Here is a 24,750-nt window from a genome sequence, read left to right as displayed (position 1 = left end):
TTTGAGTCTAAATTCAATAACTTTTCACGATCTACAACTTTCATGAAGGAAGTATATGCAGATTCTGACTTTAAGAAGACGATATTTGGGAAAAACAGTACGACAACCTAAAATTAAAGGAGAAGGAGAGTGGGTATTTAGGGCCATTCATGGTACTCAAAAAGAATAAGACACATCAATGGAAATTCAGATTTTTATTTGATGGTGTAAATGGAGGTTGTGGTTATAGTTTGTAATTTTCAGTGGATGAAAAATGGTGAAATTAACCACTATTTATAGTGATTTTAGGAAAAAAAACTCCATTAAACTAATGAAGACTTAATGGTGAAGAATATTGGGGAGCAAGGTCTTCTAGAAGCCTTGGGGAGCAAGGACATGAAGCTTGAAGAAGAAGATGAGTTGTGTGGATGTGATCTTTCAAAGTTAGAAAATATGAAAACCATACACTACATTATTATATGTAAACCATTACATCATAACATAACTTTTAAAATAATTAAACTAAATATCGTATATTTTAGAAAATAACCTTAACATGATCATTTCGAAAAATAGTTAGGACAAAATTAAGCTAATAAACATAATTAGTAAATAATAAAATTAGTTAAAAATTCGGGGTATTACATCCTCACCCCCTTAGAAAAAGTTTCGTCCTCGAAACTTGCACATAGAATATGAAGATTCAAATATCAAAAATCCACTTTTCAAAATCATGCATTGCATTGACGTAGCAAAACAAAAGTTTACATCAAAATCATCCAAGCAAGTAGGTGGAGGTATTTTGCTTTCATTTACTTCCCATGTGACTTCGAATCACATATCTAGGATCTTACAACCTCTAACATATATATCAACGATATCCAATTCTGGATAAGTTTATGCATCTTTCGCGTAAAAACTTAGATTCTCGTATTATTTCTATCATTACTTGCTCTTCGATAACAGTCATTATACATAATGTGGAAACAACATTACCTTCTATAATATATCTCGAATCCTCACAACTTCAAATATCCAAAATACACCTTCATATCTGGTCCAAAAGTTTACTAGACAACCCAAACCCAAATTCATTATGCTAACTTGTCTTTAATATAACAATTCATTCCTTTCTTACCCATAACCATTTTAATCGTGCTTTGCGTATATCATATACATTCTCCATCAATTCTATAATATGAACTTCATGAGACTTGTGTATGGATCATATTTTGTCTATGTATTTGAAATAATAGTATCATCTAGTAAAGTATTCACCAAAACTGCTAAACTCATTATTTATACATCCTTAATTTAATCATCACTTCAAACCAATATTCAATCATAGCGCCAAGGTTAAACACTTACTTTCCCATTAATGTCATAACATATTCTTAAGTAAGTTTGTTACATAGCTAACATATTACGTTCAAGCTCTTAATTGCTCAAGATTCTATCAACCCACATATTGGTTTACTTTTCATCACAACTTCACTTTCGTTAACTTTCTCCTATCACATCATTCGTATGAACTTGATTACTTGAATTTATCTCCTATAAATTTCTTACCTTAAGTCTTTCAAAGAAGATCAAACACTTAATTCACCAAATTAAGTATTTTTTTTTTTGTTGACAGCTAGATGCTTACCCTTAATCACACTCCATGTAGCTATTACATCTCCAAGTAGAACAATTCTATTCCTTCAAGATATTAATTTGTGTGATTTCTTCAATTGATGCTTCATTTAAAAGTCATAATAGGTTTTCCACAACATCCAAAATAGGTTGCATCATATTATGAGGTACACCAACTCAAATCTTTAATGAGTGAAGTATCGTTAATTACTTTCTAACCCTCAAGTACTAGAAATTTCTAAGTCCCTTTAAAATTTTCGAATCCTACAATCATCGTACGAAACTCAATCCCAAGTTATTACATCATTAACCTTAGATATATAGGATTCCTTATGACTTAACCTTTTTATCACCCGAAACTAATATATACATAATCATCATAAAATCTTTGAACATCCCTTGAGTACCAAATATAACCACTCATGACTCTAAAAGTTTCTTCACAAATCATTAGTCACAAATACTGAAATAGCCATCAGTTTATCCTCGAACCATTTGACCTATAACTTTTCACATAATTCCTACCAAGTTAGAATCTCACAGTTTTCCATTCAACATCTCACATTTTTCCAAATATAACCACTCTTGACTCTAAAAGTTCCTTCGCAAATCATTAGTCACAAATACTCAAATAGCCATCAGTTTATCCTCGAACCATTTGACCTAGAACTTTTCACATAATTCATACCAAGTTAGAATCTCACAGTTTTCCATTCAACATCTTACTATTTCTTAAACTTTACAAACCCAAAACAAAAAGTTGTACAAATCTCGAAATATTACCCCAAAAGATCATAAGGTTAAATTCTCATTTCTTAAATTCTAACAACCCAAATAATCATCTTAAAAGTTAAACTCAACCTTTCCCACGTCTAATCCCAAAGGATCAAGCCTAGGCGGTGCTAAGTCTACGACTCTGCACTTCCGGCTAGGTTTCGGCTCTGATACCATTCTGTAACGCCCCGAGAATCCGTAACCTTAATTACTCATGATTGGCAGCGGAAACGAAACTTAAGCTGTGGGTTATGGGCCCATAAATAAAATAATAGCCTTAAAATGGTCTCTAAAAATATACAAACTCTCAACTAGAGTAATAATGATTACTCATAATACATAGTATTCTAAATATCCCAAATATGTGTAGAGTCACTTCAACATAATCCATAATATCACCCTTGCATATGCTTTGCCATACCTAAAACAGAAAAACAAAACGTCATGAGCCGAGCTCAGTAACATACTACTCTAACAACGTAAATTCATTTCAATCATTTTATTAGAAAACAGGAGAAGAGAATATCGCAAACATTATTTCATAAACATATAACTTGATAATAGAAATCCAACCATTTTGAGATATTATCCTTTATAATCTTACATCATTTTTATTGGTAACTTGGCAAGTACAACATCATAACATCGTAATCATTAATCCGAAAGGCGGTCACAACAAAGGTGACACTTGCGGTGCCCATAACATTAATCCGAAAGGCGGTCACAACAAAGGTGACACTTGCGATGCCCATAACATATACAATCCGAAAGGCGGTCACAACAAAGGTGACACTTGCGGTGCCCATAACATATACATATCCGAAAGGCGGTCACACAAAGGTGACACTTGCGGTGCCCATATCCGAAAGGCGGTCACAACAAAGGTGACACTTGCGGTGCCCATAAAGTACTGCCAAGAACCGTCTTTCACTTTCATTTATCATGTTTCGTTATTTTTATATTTATGTGGTAAAACATGTCTTAAGCATCATGAAAACCAATTCATCATCATAAATATCATTTAGCAAAACATTTCATATCCCACAATCCATAAACACATATCATCAAAACATTATGTAAAAGCGTCATAAAACGTAGTTGGAAGGGGAGTGCGGGTGTTAGCAGTAGACGTTACCTCGAATCGCGATTATTATACTTGATAGTCGGGGGAGACTTGTAATGTCCCTTTTTCCTTTCTAATCTATTTGAGAATTAATAAAGGACGACTTATTAATATATTTTATTCTAGATCTTTAAGTTCTACGATCCATTTCCATCACGTGCCCATTATAGGAAGTACTTTAATATAACATAATAGCGAGTTTCTGAAATTGATAGTTATCAAACCTCATTATCACCTTTTATTACTTAAACTATTATTCTTGAATTTAGTAACTTGGTTACTAACTTATGTGAAACTATTTAATTAGTAATAACCACTACTTATAAGATTCATGAAAATTCATGTTTAATGACTTGAAGGTATGGTTATAGAACTTTCATATTTTGATTAGACTTTTAATAGTAAAGTGATATTTAACTAATTGTTAAACTCTAACTTGTATAAGTGATGTTTCCTACTAGTTAGTGTCCATGAATAAGTGACTTACTTAATTAACAACTTAAAAGTGATACTCATTTCATTAGGCTAAAAAGTGGGACTATAATGATAGATTAAGCTTACTAACATTATACTTAAAAATCCAAGTGTACTTAATTAGTATTACTTTATATTACATAAACTTAGGTTATAACTATATGAGCATGAAACTATAACTTTATTAACCAAGGATACCCATTATATATCTTAAAGGTGTAATATTAGTGATTATGTCATAATCTATATTATACTATAATTAGGTTGTATAATTATTATATGAAGTAAAATGCACTTTAAAATAATATAAAACTTACAGAGGGTCTAACTATTTACTCCGAACTCCGAATCAGGTGATTTTTCAGTCTAAATTCAATAACTTTTCACGATCTACAACTTTCATGAAGGAAGTATATGCAGATTCTGACTTTAAGAAGACAATATTGGGGAAAAACAGTACGACAACCTAAAATTAAAGGAGAAGGAGAGTGGGTATTTAGGGCCATTCATGGGTACTCAAAAAGAATAAGACACATCAATGGAAATTCAGATTTTTATTTGATGGTGTAAATGGAGGTTGTGGTTATAGTTTGTAATTTTCAAGTGGATGAAAAATGGTGAAATTAGTGTTATGTGTTTCTTCCACGTCCTTCAGTGTGGGGTTATTTCTCGTTATATTGTACTCCTATACTTTTTTTTTTTCAAGGGAGCGATAAATTTGTCTTTTTGTTTTTTTTGAGAAAGAGAAGCAAGAAAAGGTAATTCATTACTGGATACTCAAAAGTATTGCTATCCTATATTGTTATATAGTACACATGATGCATATGCCTAATAACACTACACTTTCGGAATAAGCTAAGCTATGTTCAGTTCACTTTATTATTACATATTTTAGATCAGATCAGATCACATCAGATTAAAAAAAATAAGTTCAGATCATATCAGATTAGAAAAAATAAGTTCCGATCAGATTAGATCAACTTCATATCAGATCAGATAGTTCAGATCAGATAAGATCAGATCAAATTAGATAAGTTCAGATCAGATCTGATAAGTTCAGATCAAATCAGATAAGTTCAGATCATGTTTTTATTTAAAAACTTATTATTATTGTTATTATTATGATGATTATTAGGAAGATTATTATGATTATTAGTAATAATAATGCGATTTTTATTTTTATTATTATTATTTTATTATTATTATTATTATTATTATTATTATTATTATTATTATTATTACTATTATTTTTAATATTTACTATTACTATTTTCTAGTAAATCTATTAATTATTATTATTGATAATTATTAATATCGTTCCCATTATTATAAATGTCATTGATATTACTATTTGAAGCTATTTGTATTCAAGAAGAATAATATTTTTTCGGTATTTTTACCTGTACCTTTTTATATTTGTTCTAATTAATAATTTTGATATACGATGTTCTTTTTGATGTTGTACATGTAAAGAACATGGCAATCATTTATGATGTTTATTCTTTTAATAATTTTGGCAGAATAATATAAAGTATATGTTACTAGTTAATATAAAACATGAATAGCATGGGATAACCTAATAGTGTTGACATCATGTTCAAAAAATTTCCTACAAGGTATTTCAATTTATCTTTCAAAATAAAGTTTATATAGAACAAGACAACGATATAAGAAGAATATTTAACAATTTTGTTCAAGATCATATGATATATGATATATAATATATATATATATATATATATATATATATATATATATATATATATATATATATATATATATATATATATATATATATATATATATATTAAAAGGTTTATTTATAATAAGAAAGAATAATTTATTGATATAACAAAAAACATGATTGTTAGTCAAATCTAAACATAGCATCAATATAAAAACAACATCTGAACATCTATCTTTTATTTTTAGAATGTGTTATGTAACAAGATTTTATATCTTCTTTAAATATATGTTTTTATTATCTAAAATATTTTTTCTTTTATTTTTAATTGTATGTTCATATACTAATGTGTTCTTTTCAAAAATAAAAAACTAATTATGCAATTATTATTATTCTTATTATTATATTATTATTATTTATTATTATATTATTATTGTTAACATTATTATTACTATATTATTATTACTATTATATTATTATTATTACTATTACTATTACTATTACTATTACTATTACTATTACTATTACTATTACTATTACTATTACTATTACTATTACTATTACTATATTACTATTACTATTACTATTACTATTACTATTACTATTACTATTACTATTACTATTACTATTACTATTGTTATTATTATTATTATTAAAAGTTGTGCATAGTAATAAAATGATAGTAATGCAAATACTAGTAATAAAATACAAAGTAATAATAACATTAGTAGTAATATGTTTTATAAAAGATAAGTTCAGATATGATAAGATCTGATCAAATTAAAAAAAAAAAAAAAAAAAGAAGTTCAAATTACATCAAATAAGTTCAGATTGATAAAAATAAGGTTAATTAAACATAGCCTCAAGTTTTTTAGAGAGTGAGTGGATTGAAATGGATTGTATTGAACTTTGCATCCAAATTCAATCCAATGGTTTTTAGACTCGAAAATTGAGTCCAAATTCAATCCAAACTTTTTTTTTCAGTTTATTACAGTTTAATCTAAATTTTTTTCTTGAGTCCGAATTCAATCCACTCCGATTATCATATAATATTTTTTTCCTATTGAGATTTACAATCTTTTATCAGGATTCAATAATTAAAATTTAAAAATTGGACTCATTTCGTACATTTCACAAAGTAATTTACATACAGCATGAAAGTCTTATAAAATACAACTTGCAAAACACAAAAGGCACCAAAAAAAATTAAAGTAATTTTTGTCTCTTTAGCTTTCAGTTCTCACTTTTGACTTTTCGATGCTGAGTTAAATATTGTATTCAAAGGAAAAGATTGTATTCATATAAAATCTTCTTTTAGCAAATAGTGAACTAATGAATAAAAATGATAACCAAAGTTGTGAATTAAAAACCGTTTAATTTATATAATGCATGATATTAAAAGTAGCGGTAGTATTTTAATACATAGCAAAATGAATTAATATATATATATTTTTTTGATATGGGGAAAAAAACCTTAAGCTGTCCTCCTTTTTCGGGAGGCCAACCTAAAACATCCTTACGGATAAGAAGGAAAAAATCAATACAATAGGGAGGAGACCAAAACAACGCATTTTGGAAGAGATGGCCCTTGTGCGCCATGAAGTCCGCGGCACGATTAGCCTCCCTGCAGCAATGCTGAATCACCACTGCATCAAAACTGCACAAAAGAATATCTGCATCAGAAATGATGTTAGTAATAGACCAAGGAGGCTTAGAACAATGCTTAAGAGAATTAATAACCGTAAGATTATCGCCTTTGATAATCAAATTACTAACAAAATGAATTAATATGAACTCAATCTTTTCCCTTGAATATTAAAATGAACACAACCCGATACTATCCAGCGGGGCATTGCGTTATACTGAATGCTTTTTTCAGGGGAATTTATTTAAGGAAAAATTGTCATAAACTACTTATTAAAGACACTTTTTTTAAAAAAAGAATACCTTATATCATGTTTATTACTATTATTATTAGTGTGTGATAGATGATTAAATATAAATATATTTATTAATGGTCAAAATTGTGCATTTTAGAATATGTAAAAGTCAAAGTATTACTTGAATCATACAAAAATTTGGAGTTTGATTTGTGGTGTTTTCAAATATATATATGGGAATCTATACATGAAGATATACCATCTTCAATCCCACAATTCATATACCACTTGCATCTCTTTTATCATTTCTTTTATCAAATTCGTTACAATAACAATGAACTTATTATCATCATCATAATAAAATTTGTTACACTTTTACTTTTCACGTATATTAATGCAAACTTTGACTTACTAATATCTCTAGTTATGTATATGAGTAAAAATTATAAATAATGGATATTAACAAGATACATATTGACACCAATCTAACGAGACGGTACATGACAAAAAAAATGAGCATTGTAAAGCACACTTATAGATTTCTTTTTTTTATCAAAAAACCTCAGATCATCGGAAAGCAGTTTCTGGATCGTTGCAGGATCAGATGACCCGGTGGAAGACGAGAGTTTATGGAACTGTACTCTATTTCGGCCCCTGGTAAATCAGGAGGAGAAAACTGTCAGTTTTGTTCACATCCAGCTGGGAAAACCAGTAGGAAGACGTGATCTTGCTCCTGATCGTGATATGTACCTGTGCATCGAGCCTTTTGCCACTACTACCGCCATATCCACATTGGTAGATTACAACACAATAACTATAATGCCTAAATACGTAGCCATCAAAGGAGTCAATGACAAATATCTCAGCCTTAATGACGAGGTCGCGCTTACTTTCATGTCTGATGATCTTGGGGAGGAAGGCAATGCTTACGAGATTCACAGCAGCAGTGACGGCCATGTCTTTCTCGAACTAGCTTTCGTTCCTCGTAAGCATGGTTTTTGGCGAGCTGAAGAAGGAGGCTCGGTCATGAGCAGAGCACCCCATTCTGGCTCTGAAGACCCAACTGACCCGACCATGCTGTTTTCAGTAATCAAGATTTCCAAGAATGTTATTGCTCTTCGTTGCGTAGGAAATAATCGGATCTGCAGGCTATTCCAATATGAGGGATCGACATGGGCAGACTTGCAAGCAACAGCAACTGGGCTGATAAAGGAAGTGCAATTGCAAGTCATAGAGCCTGTGGTTGAACGTAGAGTTAACGTTTTCCAATTCGATCTGGACAGAGCTAGAATCTATGACCGCATACCGCTCACATATACTGAAGGACAAGCCGACAATCCAACCGACTCTGAGCAAGAGTTCACCCTCAACTTTACCTATACAAAAACTAGAACTTCTTCTTGGAATACTAGCAAATCTTGGTTTGTGAATGGGAGTTTTTCTATTACTAGTAAAATCCCATTCATTGGTGAAACTACTATTGAAGTTGGAGGAGGGTACTCGGAGCAGTATGATATAGGGGGAACTATTGAAGAGTCAGAGGAAGTGGGAAGCACTTATACTGTGATGGTGCCAAAATGGACAAATGCAACCGTATCTGCTGTTGCGACACGAGGCACATGCGATGTCCCTTTCTCTTACGTTCAAATTGATCGAATGGTTAATGGGGAAAGTGTGACGACTACATTGTCTGATGGTGTTTACACTGGTATGAATGCCTACCAGTTTAAATTCGTTGTGCGATACGAACCTAGTACCGTTAAGCAACCTGTGCAACAAGACCCTTGAGCAAGAGCTACCAGTGTGCAACTGCAACTGCAACTGCACTTCTCGTGGAATAAGAGATTGCTTCCCCTTATAGTTGCAGTGGGATCAGTCCATACCTCTCGTTTTATGTGACCAGATTATTGGTTAGTGTTATGTGTTTCTTCCACGTCCTCCAGTGTGGGGTTATTTCTCGTTATATTGTACTCCTATATTTGTTGAGTTGTTTCTCGTTATATTCTACGCCTTATATTTGTTGGGTTGTTTCTTCCCACTTGTCTACTGAACGTTTCATTCCTCAACAAAGAAACTTATTTTCGATTCTCAAGTGAAAAAGTGTTGCTCTACTATATTGGGTGTACTTTGTATATTGTCTACTGAGTGTTGCATTGCCTATGTTACTGTAAAGGTTGAATTATACATATTCAGAAGCATTACATGTAAATATATATAGTACAAAGGAGAAGACTAATAGAGTAAGTAAATATAATACAAGATGTACAAGATAAACAAAGATACAAGATCAGAAGAGATGAGGAAGGATATCTCTAAGATAATATGAGTATATAAGATACGAAAGATATTATGTATCTTTATCATGCCCCCGCAAGAGTGGCGGGCGATTAGTCATGCCAATCTTGAGAAGTAATGCGTCCAAGCGAGGCCGAGTTAATGGCTTTGTGAGGAAGTCAGCTAGTTGGTCACCTGTAGGAACGTGAACCACGCGCAATAAACCATCTTGAACTTGTTCACGTATAAAGTCGAAAACTAGAGCTAAGTGCTTCATTTTTGAGTCGAAAACCGGATTAGAACTTAGGAAGGTAGCACCAAGATTATCACAGAAGAGCATAGGTTGTTGAGTAATATGAAGCCGCATTTCATGAAATAAATTCTTCAACCATAAGAGCTCACCAGTGGTATGGGCAATAGCACGATACTCGGCCTCGGTAGAGGAACGAGCTACACGTTTTTGCTTCATGGAGCACCATGTAAGAGGATTGCGACCCAAGAAAATTATATGACCCATGGTAGAAGTGTAGTCATCTTTGTTACCCGCCCAATCGGCATCCGTAAATGCATGAAGATAAGAGGGAGAATCACGTAGGATATTAATACCATAATCAATAGTGCCACTAAGGTAGCGTAAAAGACGCTTTAAAGCAATCCAATGATCAGAGGTGGGACAATGCATGTATTGAGACAACCTGTTAACAGCAAACGCAACATCGGGACGAGTTAGCGTTAAATATTGCAAGCTACCAAGAGCAGCCCGATAATCCTTGTTAGGAAATATTGTGTATCATATTATGTAATCTTTGTTTCCTTATGTATAGGGTTTCTTGTTAGTATAGTTTCCTATCTTTACTGTACTATATATACCTATTTGAGATGAATAGAAAGGCAAGTCATTAAACCCTAATCACTTCTTTACAATATTTTATCCCCCTCAATGAGTTTGTCTAGCTATAAAGAAAGGAAGATCAGACTATGTAGTACAAAAGGTTATATTCATGATAATCTCTATTCTATATGTCAAGGACACCAAAAAATAAGAAAAAAAAGGAGTAATTACTTACTTAATTAAAAAATAAAAAAAAATGTAAAAAAAGAAAATGGAACTACCTAATAAATTAAAAAAGTAAAAAAAGGATAAAAAAACATTACAAAAAGAAAACCGTCAACAATTCAAAAATCCCTAATTTATTATATATAATTAACCATTAATTTAATTTTCTACATTCCCAAAAAAGAAAATTTTCTACGTATTTTCGCACACATCGTGTGCATATTAAACTAGTTGATATACAAGTTAACCTATAATAAACATACGGCTAGAGATGTCAATGGATTTTAAATCCGCCCCAAATTTGTGGATTCATATATGGATCCTAAAAATTTTGATCCAAATGGATCTATGTCGGATCTTTATCCTATAGTGAAAATGCCTCTCAGATCCATATCTTAGCCCATGATCTGAACCTGAATTCGTAGATCCGTTTTGTTTTTGTTTATTTCTTTAAAGTTTGAGAAGTTCAAATTTCTTATACATCAAACCCTAATATTCACTCATTTCACCCCCTCATTTCGCCCTAGTCCTCACAAGTCGTCACTCTGATTCCACTTCCCCACTTTGTACGACCACCACACCATCATCGTCCCGCCATCTTCCCAATGCACCAACTTCCCTTCTATCCCCTACTTTCTCACGTCAGCCCCTCACTTTGATTATTGGAAATATAGAGATTTTCAAGGCTAACAAAAGATGAAGAAATAAGATACAATGATAAGAAGATTGGTGTGTCTTAGAATACACCACTGACTTGATAACGATAAGCGGCGCAATAATCACAATGCTTAACTATATTCGCCGTTCCGTTTCCTGAGCTTAACACATCACTCTCATAAAAGGAAAATTTTGGGTAGGAGGAGTCACATAAACTTATCCCAAAAAGAAGAGGGCAATATGTAACGCCCCGAGAATCCGTAACCTTAATTACTCATGATTGGCAGCGGAAACGAAACTTAAGTTGTGGGTTATGGGCCCTAAATAAAATAATAGCCTTAAAATGGTCTCTAAAAATATACAAACTCTCAACTAGAGTAATAATGATTACTCATAATACAAGTATTCTAAATATCCCAAATATGTGTAGAGTCACTTCAACATAATCCATAATATAACCCTTGCATATGCTTTGCCATACCTAAAACAGAAAAACAAAATGTCATGAGCCGAGACTCAGTAACATACTACTCTAACAACGTAAATTCATTTCAACTCATTTTATTAGAAAACAGGGAGAAGAGAATATCGCAAACATTATTTCATAAACATATAACTTGATAATAGAAATCCAACCATTTTGAGATATTATCCTTTATAATCTTACATCATTTTTATTGGTAACTTGGCAAGTACAACATCATAACATCGTAATCATTAATCCGAAAGGCGGTCACAACAAAGGTGACACTTGCGGTGCCCATAACATTAATCCAAAGGCGGTCACAACAAAGGTGACACTTGCGATGCCCATAACATATACATATCCGAAAGGCATACAAAAGGTGACACTTGCGGTGCCCATATCTGAAAGGCGGTCACAACAAAGGTGACACTTGCGGTGCCCATATCTGAAAGGCGGTCACAACAAAGGTGACACTTGCGGTGCCCATATCCGAAAGGTGGTCACAACAAAGGTGACACTTGCGGTGCCCATAAAATACTGCCAAGAACCGTCTTTCACTTTCATTTATCATGTTTCGTTATTTTTATATTTATGTGGTAAAACATGTCTTAAGCATCATGAAAACCATTTCATCATCATAAATATCATTTAGCAAAACATTTCATATCCCGCAATCCATAAACACATATCATCAAAACATTATGTAAAAGCTTCATAAAACGTAGTTGGAAGGGGAGTGCGGGTGTTAGCAGTAGACGTTACCTCGAATCGCGATTATTATACTTGATAGTCGGGGGACTTGTAATCCCTTTTCCTTTCTAATCTATTTAAGAATTAATAAAGACGACTTATTAAATATTTTATTCTAGATCTTTAAGTTCTACGATCCATTTCCATCATGTCCCATTATAGATACTTTAATATACTAATAGCGAGTTTCTGAAATTGATAGTTATCAAACCTCATTATCACCTTTATTACTTAAACTATTATTCTTGAATTTAGTAACTTGGTTACTAACTTATGTGAAACTATTTAATTAGTAATAACCACTACTTATAAGATTCATGAAAATTCATGTTTAATGACTTGAAGGTATGTTATAGAACTTTCATATTTTGATTAGACTTTTAATAGTAAAGTGATATTTAACTAATTGTTAAACTCTAACTTGTATAAGTGATATTTCCTACTAGTTAGTGTCCATGAATAAGTGACTTACTTAATTAACAACTTAAAAGTGATACTCATTTCATTAGACTAAAAAGTGGGACTATAATGATAGATTAAGCTTACTAACATTATACTTAAACATCCAAGTGTACTTAATTAGTATTACTTTATATTACATAAACTTAGGTTATAACTATATGAGCATGAAACTATAACTATATTAACCAAAGATACCCATTATATATATTAAAGGTGTAATATTAGTGATTATGTCATAATCTATATTATACTATAATTAGGTTGTATAATTATTATATGAAGTAAAATGCACTTTAAAATAATATAAAACTTACAGAGGGTCTAACTATTTACTCCGAACTCCGAATCAGGTGATTTTTGAGTCTAAATTCAATAACTTTTCACGATCTACAACTTTCATGTAGGAAGTATATGCAGATTCTGATTTTAAGAAGACGATGTTGGGGAAAAACAGTACGACAACCTAAAATTAAAGGAGAAGGAGAGTGGGTATTTAGAGCCATTCATGGGTACTCAAAAAGAATAAGACACATCAATGGAAATTCAGATTTTTATTTGATGGTGTAAATGGAGGTTGTGGTTATAGTTTGTAATTTTCAAGTGGATGAAAAATGGTGAAATTAACCCACTATTTATAGTGATTTTAGGAAAAAAAAACTCCATTAAACTAATGAAGACTTAATGGTGAAGAATACTTGGGGAGCAAGGTCTTCTAGAAGCCTTGGGGAGCAAGGACATGAAGCTTGAAGAAGAAGATGAGTTGTGTGGATGTGATCTTTCAAAGTTAAGAAAATATGAAAACCATACACTACATTATTATATGTAAACCATTACCATCATAACATAACTTTTAAAATAATTAAACTAAATATCGTATATTTTAGAAAATAACCTTAACATGATCATTTCGAAAAATAGTTAGGACAAAATTAAGCTAATAAACATAATTAGTAAATAATAAATTAGTTAAAAATTCGGGGTATTACATCCTCACCCCCTTAGAAAAAGTTTCGTCCTCGAAACTTGCACATAGAATATGAAGATTCAAATATCAAAAATCCACTTTTCAAAATCATACATTGCATTGACGTAGCAAAACAAAAGTTTACATCAAAATCATCCAAGCAAGTAGGTGGAGGTATTTTGCTTTCATTTACTTCCCATGTGACTTCGAATCACATATCTAGGATCTTACAACCTCTAACATATATATCAACGATATCCAATTCTGGATAAGTTTATGCATCTTTCGCGTAAAAACTTAGATTCTCGTATTATTTCTATCATTAGTTGCTCTTCGATAACAGTCATCATACATAATGTGGAAACAACATTACCTTCTATAATATATCTCGAATCCTCACAACTTCAAATATCCAAAATACACCTTCATATCTGGTCCAATAGTTTACTAAACAACCCAAACCCAAATTCATTATGCTAACTTGTCTTTAATATAACAATTCATTCCTTTCTTACCCATAACCATTTTAATCGTGCTTTGCGTATAGCATATACATTCTCCATCAATTCTATAATATGAACTTCATGAGACTTGTGTATGGATCATATTTTGTCTATGTATTTGAAATAATAGTATCATCTAGTAAAGTATTCACCAAAACTGCTAAACTCATTATTTATACATCCTTAATTTAATCATCACTTCAAACCAATATTATCATCATCATAGCGCCAAGGTTAAACACTTACTTTCCCATTAATGTCATAACATATTCTTAAGTAAGTTTGTTACATAGCTAACATATTACGTTCAAGCTCTTAATTGCTCAAGATTCTATCAACCCACATATTGGTTTACTTTTCATCACTTCACTTTCGTTAACTTTCTCCTATCACATCGTTCGTATGAACTTGATTACTTGAATTTATCTCCTATAAATTTCTTACCTTAAGTCTTTCAAAGAAGATCAAACACTTAATTCACCAAATTAAGTTACTTTTTTTTTTGTTGACAGCTAGATGCTTACCCCTTAATCACACTCCATGTAGCTATTACATCTCCAAGTAGAACAATTCTATTCCTTCAAGATATTAATTTGTGTGATTTCTTCAATTGATGCTTCATTTAAAAGTCATAATAGGTTTTCCACAACATCCAAAAATAGGTTGCATCATATTATGAGGTACACCAACTCAAATCTTTAATGAGTGAAGTATCGTTAATTACTTTCTAACCCTCAAGTACTAGAAATTTCTAAGTCCCTTTAAAATTTTCGAATCCTACAAGCATCGTACGAAACTCAATCCCAAGTTATTACATCATTAACCTTAGATATATAGGGTCCTTATGACTTAACCTTTTTATCACCCGAAACTAATATATACATAATCATCATAAAATCTTTGAACATCCCTTGAGTACCAAATATAACCACTCATGACTCTAAAAGTTTCTTCACAAATCATTAGTCACAAATACTGAAATAGCCATCAGTTTATCCTCGAACCATTTGACCTACTTCCTCCGTTTCAAAATAGATGGGACATTGTCTATTTTGGGGTGTTTCAAAATAGATGGGACATTGTTATTTTTTTCCTTATTTAGTAACTTTTGCCTTCTAATTTTACCATTTTACCCTTACTAACTTGTGTTATGTTCTTTAATCTACATCTAATAATCTGATTAATCCTAACCTAAAACTAATGATTCCCACCCATCTCTCTCTCCTCAACTAACCCACCCTTTCTCATAGCCACCACCCATCTCTCTCTCTCCTCAACTCAACCCACCCCTCTCTCTTAGCCACCACCCTTCTCTCTCCTCTCTGAGACCACCACCGTCACTACTAACCCGACACTACCACCAGCTCGACACCAGATGCGACCCAACGCCACCACTACCACCTCGAATTTCTTGGGAGTAGATCTGGTTTACCTTCATTCTTGGTTTACCTTCATTCTTCACCCTCAGATCTCCATGTCTGCCTGTTCGTTTCGCGCGAATTACAATCTCTTTTTTTATACAGCTCAACCCCATCTTCTTCCTCATGTATTAGATCTTGTTTTGGAGATCTTGTTTACGTTATTTGCAAATATGAAGAATGAAGGTAAACCGAGTTTCAAGGGAGTAGAAGAACCTTGTGGAGTGAAAACGTTGTTGAAATTCGGCGATTTTGTTGTTTTAATCGGATTTGTTTTCGTAAAGTAAGATGAGAAAGGTATTGTTTTTCGCCATTGTTGTTGTTGTTGTTTTGTTAGAAGAAGAAGAGGAAAGAGAGAGAGAAAGTGATGTTGGAGGAGGTTGTTTTTGAGTTTTTCGGGTGGTGGTGGTTGTTTTTTCGGGTGGTGGTTGTTTTTAAGTTTTTCGGTGGTGACCGGTGGTGACCGGTGGTGGACGGTGTTGTGGTGGATTGGCCGGTGGGCGATTTGGGGAGGAGTGGTTTTCCGGTGGGCAGGTAGGGAGGGTGGTTTCCGGTGGGCAGGTTTGGGGAGAGGTTTCTCCCTCCTTTTCACATGGGACCACTAGAATTTAATTATACTACCTAAACATACTTATGAAATTTTGCCTAGGAGTCCGTTTTAATCACAATGTCCCATCTATTTTGAAACGGAGGAAGTATAACTTTTCACATAATTCCTACCAAGTTAGAATCTCACAGTTTTCCATTCAACATCTCACATTTTTCCAAATATAACCACTCTTGACTCTAAAAGTTCCTTCGCAAATCATTAGTCACAAATACTCAAATAGCCATCAGTTTATCCTCGAACCATTTGACCTAGAACTTTTCACATAATTCATACCAAGTTAGAATCTCACAGTTTTCCATTCAACATCTTACTATTTCTTAAACTTTACAAACCCAAAACAAAAAGTTGTACAAATCTCGAAATATTACCCCAAAAGATCATAAGGTTAAATTCTCATTTCTTAAATTCTAACAACCCAAATAATCATCAAAATTAAACTCAACCTTTCCCACGTCTAATCCCAAAGGATCAAGCCTAGGCGGTGCTAAGTCTACGACTCTGCACTTCCGGCTAGGTTTCGGCTCTGATACATCTACTGTAACGCCCGAGAATCCGTAACCTTAATTACTCATGATTGGCAGCGGAAACGAAACTTAAGCTGTGGGTTATGTGCCATAAATAAAATATAGCCTTAAAATGGTCTCTAAAAATATACAAACTCTCAACTAGAGTAATAATGATTACTCATAATACATAGTATTCTAAATATCCGAAATATGTGTAGAGTCACTTCAACATAATCCATAATATCACCCTTGCATATGCTTTGCCATACCTAAACAGAAAAACAAAACGTCATGAGCCGAGGCTCAGTAACATACTACTCTAACAACGTAAATTCATTTCAACTCATTTTATAAGAAAACAGGGAGAAGAGAATATCGCAAACATTATTTCATAAACATATAACTTGATAATAGAAATCCAACCATTTTGAGATAATATCCTTTATAATCTTACATCATTTTTAATGGTAACTTGGCAAGTACAACATCATAACATCATAATCATTAATCCGAAAGGCGGTCACAACAAAGGTGACACTTGCGTGCCCATAACATTGATCCGAAAGGCGGTCACAACAAGGTGACACTTGCGGTGCCCATAACATATCATATCCGAAAGGCGGTCACAACAAAGGTGACCACTTGCGGAGCCATATCCGAAAGGCGGTCACAACAAAGGTGACACTTGCGGTGCCCTAAAGTACTGCCAAGAAGCGTCTTTCACTTTCATTTATCATGTTTCGTTATTTTTATATTTATGTGGTAAAACATGTCTTAAGCATCATGAAAACCAATTCATCATCGTAAATATCATTTAGCAAAACATTTCATATCCCGCAATCCATAAACACATATCATCAAACATTATGTAAAGCGTCATAAAACGTAGTTGGAAGGGAGGGCGGGTGTTAGCAGTAGACGTTACCTCGAATCGCGATTATATACTTGATAGTGGGGAGACTTGTAATGTCCCTTTTTCCTTTCTAATCTATTTGAGAATTAATAAAGGACGACTTATTAATATATTTTATTCTAGATCTTTAAGTTCTACGATCCATTTCCATCACGTGCCCATTATAGGAAGTACTTTAATATAACTTAATAGCGAGTTTCTGAAATTGATAGTTATCAAACCTCATTATCACCTTTTATTACTTAAACTATTATTCTTGAATTTAGTAACTTGGTTACTAACTTATGTGAAACTATTTAATTAGTAATAACCACTACTTATAAGATTCATGAAAATTCATGTTTAATGACTTGAAGGTATGGTTATAGAACTTTCATATTTTGATTAGACTTTTAATAGTAAAGTGATATTTAACTAATTGTTAAACTCTAACTTGTATAAGTGATATTTCCTACTAGTTACTGTCCATGAATAAGTGACTTACTTAATTAACAACTTAAAAGTGATACTCATTTCATTAGGCTAAAAAGTGGGACTATAATGATAGATTAAGCTTACTAACATTATACTTAAAAATCCAAGTGTACTTAATTAGTATTACTTTATATTACATAAACTTAGGTTATAACTATATGAGCATGAAACTATAACTTTATTAACCAAAGATACCCATTATATATATTAAAGGTGTAATATTAGTGATTATGTCATAATCTATATTATACTATAATTAGTTTGTATAATTATTATATGAAGTAAAATGCACTTTAAAATAATATAAAACTTACAGAGGGTCTAACTATTTACTCCGAACTCCAAATCAGGTGATTTTTGAGTCTAAATTCAATAACTTTTCACGATCTACAACTTTCATGAAGGAAGTATATGCAGATTCTGACTTTAAGAAGACGATATTGGGGAAAAACAGTACGACAACCTAAAATTAAAGGAGAAGGAGAGTGGGTATTTAGGGCCATTCATGGGTACTCAAAAAGAATAAGACACATCAATGGAAATTCAGATTTTTATTTGATGGTGTAAATGGAGGTTGTGGTTATAGTTTGTAATTTTCAAGTGGATGAAAATTGGTGAAATTAGTGTTATGTGTTTCTTCCACGTCCTTCAGTGTGGGGTTATTTCTCGTTATATTGTACTCCTATATTTGTTTAGTTGTTTCTCGTTATATTCTACACCTTATATTTGTTGGGTTGTTTCTTCCCACTTGTCTACTGAACGTTTCATTCCTCAACAAAGAAACTTGTTTTCGATTTTCAAGTGAAAAAGTGTTGCTCTACTATATTCGGTGTACTTTGTAGATTGTCTACTGAGTGTTGTATTGCCTATGTTACCACTTACCAAGACTCGTCTAAGTGTGTCGGCTAAGGGTACAAATTTGAGTGTTCGGTAGTACACTTCCAAAAAATTAGGATATGGGGACATTGTACGAAATTTGGACACGGGTAAGGTTATGCAAAATGAATATATTATAATATAAAAAACTCCTTTCCCATTACTCAATAGAAAACTAACGTGCACGGTGTAGGAGAAGCGGTTGTCCTCCTACAAGTCATTTAGAAAAAGTATGACAACAATTGTCTTCTATCTCCCTTCCCCTATATCTCTCCTTCTTCAGTTCCCAAAAATAACAAACCACGACTTGGCAGACGGAAAAATGTAGTAATCCAGCCATTGTCATAAATTTACATTGTGTCAAAAAAAGCATTAGAGCTAAACGCTCAAATCGGCCTAGACCGATGCGTACTAGGTGAATTAGGGTTTAATAACGTGTCCAATTATGATTTGAAGTATTATACTTGTATTGTACATACCTAAGTCAGTGTCGTATTGTACTGTTAGATGATATTGGACCGTAGGTCTATATCTATGGGCAAGGCCCATTAGGTTAAATTTATTAGGTTAAGTTTATGTTATGTTCTATATATAAGTAATGTAATTGTAGTTAATGGAGGCACAATAATACACCATCTCTTCTCTCTAATTTGTCATGGTATCAAGAGCAGGTTAGATCTTGGAATAGTCCAAAGAAAATTTTCTCCTGCCGGTGGGTTGACACATCAATTCCACCGGCGGGATTCACAGACACTAATAAAAAAAAAAAAAAAAAATCGCTTCCGCAAATCTTGAATTTTTGTGTATTTTTCTCCTGCAATACACATCAATTAGGCTCAGTGAATTTGGGTTGCCGAATAGTAGTAATGATATTTGTTTTTGTTTGATGGGAAGTAATGCCAGCTTATTTAATTTGCCTTGCTCTAAGTCTGTCTTTTATGCCACAAACGGACTTGCTGCCAATATAATTGGTTTTCTACTACTTTCTCTGCCTCATTCATTTGGCACATAGTACTTTGATGAATCAACTCATCTATTTTATATTCCAACTTATTCTTGATTACCTTAGATCACATCCAAAATTTCCCTCTTGCAAAAATTGGTGTTTTTTGTTTGGTATTCTGTTTCAGGACTGTTTCAAAACAGATCAGTTTCTTAAATATCGATGATGTTCAATCATCGAAAATTTGTTCTTTTGTTTCTGTGATGATGATCATTCTATCACAACTTTCACAAAAATTGGTTCTTTGGTCTCAATTTCAGATCTGTTTCAAAACAGATTGTGAGACATGTTTTGGCTCTGCGTGTGTCGTGAGACACGGTTTATGGGTTCTCCTTGAACCTTGAGACGAGGTTTGTTCATTGAAGATTCAAAAAATTGAAGAATTGAAGAATTTGAGTTCGATTTTATCTTTATTGGTGTTTTTTTTATTGTTATTTGTCCAAATGTAACGTTCGTTTTACTGCCGTTACAATTGCGGGAGGGTGTTAGAAGATATTGGACCGTAGGTCTATATCTAATGGGCAAGGCCCATTAGGTTAAATTCATTAGGTTAAGTTTATGGTATGTTCTATATATAAGTAATGTAATTGTAGTTAATGGAGGCACAATAATACACCATCTCTTCTCTCTAATTTGTCATGTACCGACATTGGTATTTGGCAACAATTACCACTTAAGGATCCTTCATCTTATTATGGGATCTTCAATGGGGCCTCAAAAAAATGTAGTAGATGCATTGCTATACATTAATTTTATTGAGCTTTTCCTAGTCCTTCCTTTTGATCTCTCTTTGTCTTTATAAAGATAATGAAAACATAAAGTTAATTTCCTATCATTCAATATACATATTTTATCCCCCTCAATGAGTTTGTCTAGCTATAAAGAAAGGAATATCAGACTAGGTAGTACAAAAGGTTATATTCATGATAATCTCTATTCTATATGTTAAGAGGGGTAGGACACCAAAAAATAAGAAAAAAAGGAGTAATTACTTACTTAATTCAAAAATATATAAAGAAAAGTAAAAATAGAAAATGGAACTACCTAATTAATTAAAAAAGTAAAAAAAGATAAAAAAAAAAAATAGTACAAAAAGAAAACCGTCAACAATTCAAAAATCCCTAATTTATTATATATAATTAACAATTAATTTAATTTTCTACATTCCTAAACGCACACATCGTGTGCATATTAAACTAGTTGATATACAAGTTAACCTATATCAAACATACGGCTAGAGATGTCAATGGATTTTAAATTCGAACCAAATTTGTGGATTCATATCCTAAAAATGGATATGGATCCTAAAAATTTTGATCCAAATGGATTTATGTCGGATCTTTATCCTATAGTCAAAATGCCTCTTAGATCCATATCTTAGCCCAGGATCCGAACCTGAATTCGTAGATCCGTTTTGTTTCTATTTATTTTTTAAAGTTAGATAAGTTCAAATTTCTTATACATCAAACCCTAATATTCACTCACTTCACCCCTCTCATTTCGCCCTAGTCCTCACAAGTCGTCACTCTGATTCCACTTCTCCACTTTGTACGACCAACACACCACCATCGTCCCGCCATCTTCCCAATGCACCAACTTCCCTTTTCTCCCCTACTTTCTCTCGTCAGCCCCTCACTTTGATTATTGGAAATATAGAGATTTTCAAGGCTAACAGAAGATGAAGAAATAAGATACAATGATAAGAAGATTGGTGTGTCTTGGAATACACCACTGACTTGATAACGATAATTGGGGCAATAATCACAATGCTTAACTCTATTCGTCGTTCCGTTTCCTAAGCTTAACACATCACTCTCATAAAAAAGATAATTTTGGGTGAGAGGAGTCACATAAACTTATGCCCAAAAAGAAGATGGCAATAAGAGAAAGAAATTATAGAAATTCAAAAAAAAAAAATCCTCTAAAAGCAAACTATATAGATAACTTAAGAACAGGAGGCAAAAAGTCATTATCACAAGAAACTAATGGACATCTATAAATTTCCTCATTAATATTAGAATCCCCCCTAACTCAATGTACGAGTTACCTACCTAGACATGTTGGTGATGGACTGCATCCTTGCCAAGAAGAAGATGAACATGCCGATGATGATGATCAACTACATGGTTACTGCTCATAACAGTAAAAAGAATTTCCTTCCTTGCGGGATGTGGCTGACTAAGGTGTTTAGCTACTTCCAAGTGGACCTTTCAAATGAGGTGATTGGAGACTATGAAGACACAACGGTGTTCAATAGCAATACAATCACTCTTGCTCTGGATATACGTTCGATCCAATGCTACGTGTATGGAAGAAGCGTGGTGTTAGGCATGCGCCGAAAAGGGCAACTCCATCTGTGAAGGCAACATCTAAGGATCCCGAACGAGATGTTGGATTAGGTGTGAATGAGGAGATGGTTCGGAATGTTGTGCTGGAAAGCCTTGCTGTGCAGGAGATGCTTAGGCGATTACAATTGCAGGTCTTTACTACATCACTTATGGTTGACATTCGTTTAGTAGCAACCAAAGAGATGGCCAAGCATTTCGAAACAGGCAACAACATTTCTGGAAATACAGCTTTATTAGGTATTCTTAACCTTAATTCATACTAGTATTACTGTTTACATTACACCATCATGTCCACTTTATTTACTCGTATTTTCGCATGAGTATTGGGTAGTTGTTTTGGCACTTACGGACTATGCTTTTTTTAGATACCATTTTATATACGATCTCAAATGCTTACTAGGATCCCAAACTGTGCAAATGGACACACTACAAAAAAAAACTACATATAGAGGCAATCCAAAATCGCATCTAAATATATATTTGTAGCCTCTAATGGTGTTTAGAAGCAATTTTCTCGCTGCCTCTAATTAGTCCGTCGCTAATTATAGGTTGCCCAATGCCACCTTTTAGAGACAGACAAGTTATGGTGTTGCTAATTGTTGGTTGCCCCTAATCCCACCTTTTTGAGGCACAAAACTTGAATTGTTGCTAAAGCCACTTACATTTAGAGGCGACCATCCGGCAGTCGTTAATTATAGGTTGCCTCTAATGCCATATTTTTGGGGCACACATGTTACGTTAGTGATAATATAAGACCATTTATATTTAGAGGCACCCATAAGTTTGTCTCTAATTTTAAGTTGCATCTAATGCAACCATAAGTCTGTCGCTAAAGGATGCTTTTAGATGCAACAACAATTAGAATTTCCACATTTTCGATAATTTTTTTGGGATTTTTTGACGTTTATAAGCATCGAAATAAAAAATTATCGACTCCCTAAAAGAGCAGCGAACATTTAGCCACCGATAATTAACGACACTCATACGCTTCGAAAATATTGAGGCTTTTTAGCATCATTGCAATTGAATATGTCACAATTTGCAGCTACTATACAGACACTTTTAAGCGTCAACATTGTGTTATTAGTGCAGTAACAGTTACAAGCACATTCTTACATCAACAAAAAAAAATTATAAATTAATAAAGGAAACTAGAAGTATAATCTTATTACTAACAATTTTGACGAATTGATACAAACATTCAAAAGAGGAAATAAAAAAATAAAAAATATGTAGAAATTCCATCTTCAACCGACATTCAACCTTCAGTGAATCTTCAACATAAAATTCAACTTGAACGCAATTCAATCTGCAAATTCAACCCAAAAAAAAGATCAATAATTGCAAAATAAAAAAGAACATAAATCTGGAAATTGCAAAACTATACCAAAAATCTTTAGGCCTTTTCTGCTCTCAATATCCTGCATTTTTTCAGAAACACACACATCAGAAAGAAGATCTTAAAAAAAAGGTCATATATATACAAAGAATAGATGTTGATGAGGAGCGTTTCACAGATTCAGCACCTGTGAACTGGTATCTTTCAAGTTATTTAAGAGATCCTTAAGAATGCTGATGAAGGGAGTTGCTCCAATGCCGAGTCCAATGAGCAATAGAATGTCATACTTCTTGTAATTCTGTGCTGGTGCTCCGTATAGGCCTTTGATTATTATGTGGAAAACTGCACAAGAACAAGATTATGAAGGTCAGATTATTTCTCCTTATATTCTTAATTTAGCCCTAATTCATTTCTAAATGGACTCGAATCTCTTGTACTGAACATCAGCAAAGTTGAACTGATATTATCTCACCTTGTTGGTTGAGGATCATAATCAGCCACTTGTCTGGTTTCCATTCTCATGAGCCTCCTTTTGCTGTACGATTAGCTGGAGGCTCACAGGCGTGCAATTTATTACAATT

The 24,750-nt window shown here is 32.9% G+C and overlaps 1 protein-coding gene across 1 annotated transcript; it reads left to right on the top strand.

Moving 5' to 3' along the window:
- Positions 1 to 321: 321 nt before the first annotated feature.
- Positions 322 to 9,337, top strand: LOC125494671 (uncharacterized). Its single transcript, XM_057392864.1, has 2 exons — positions 322 to 422; positions 8,116 to 9,337. Exons 1-2 carry the CDS (start codon positions 322 to 324, stop codon positions 9,335 to 9,337), a joined length of 1,323 nt encoding a protein of 440 aa, XP_057248847.1.
- The last annotated feature ends 15,413 nt before the right edge of the window (positions 9,338 to 24,750 follow it).

Source organism: Beta vulgaris, chromosome 2 (assembly GCF_026745355.1).
Source record: "Beta vulgaris subsp. vulgaris cultivar EL10 chromosome 2, EL10.2, whole genome shotgun sequence".
In the NCBI taxonomy this organism is placed as follows: Eukaryota; Viridiplantae; Streptophyta; class Magnoliopsida; order Caryophyllales; family Amaranthaceae; genus Beta; species Beta vulgaris.
The sequence above is the reverse complement of the archived record's forward strand: the minus strand, read 5'-3'. Positions and strand labels throughout refer to the sequence as shown.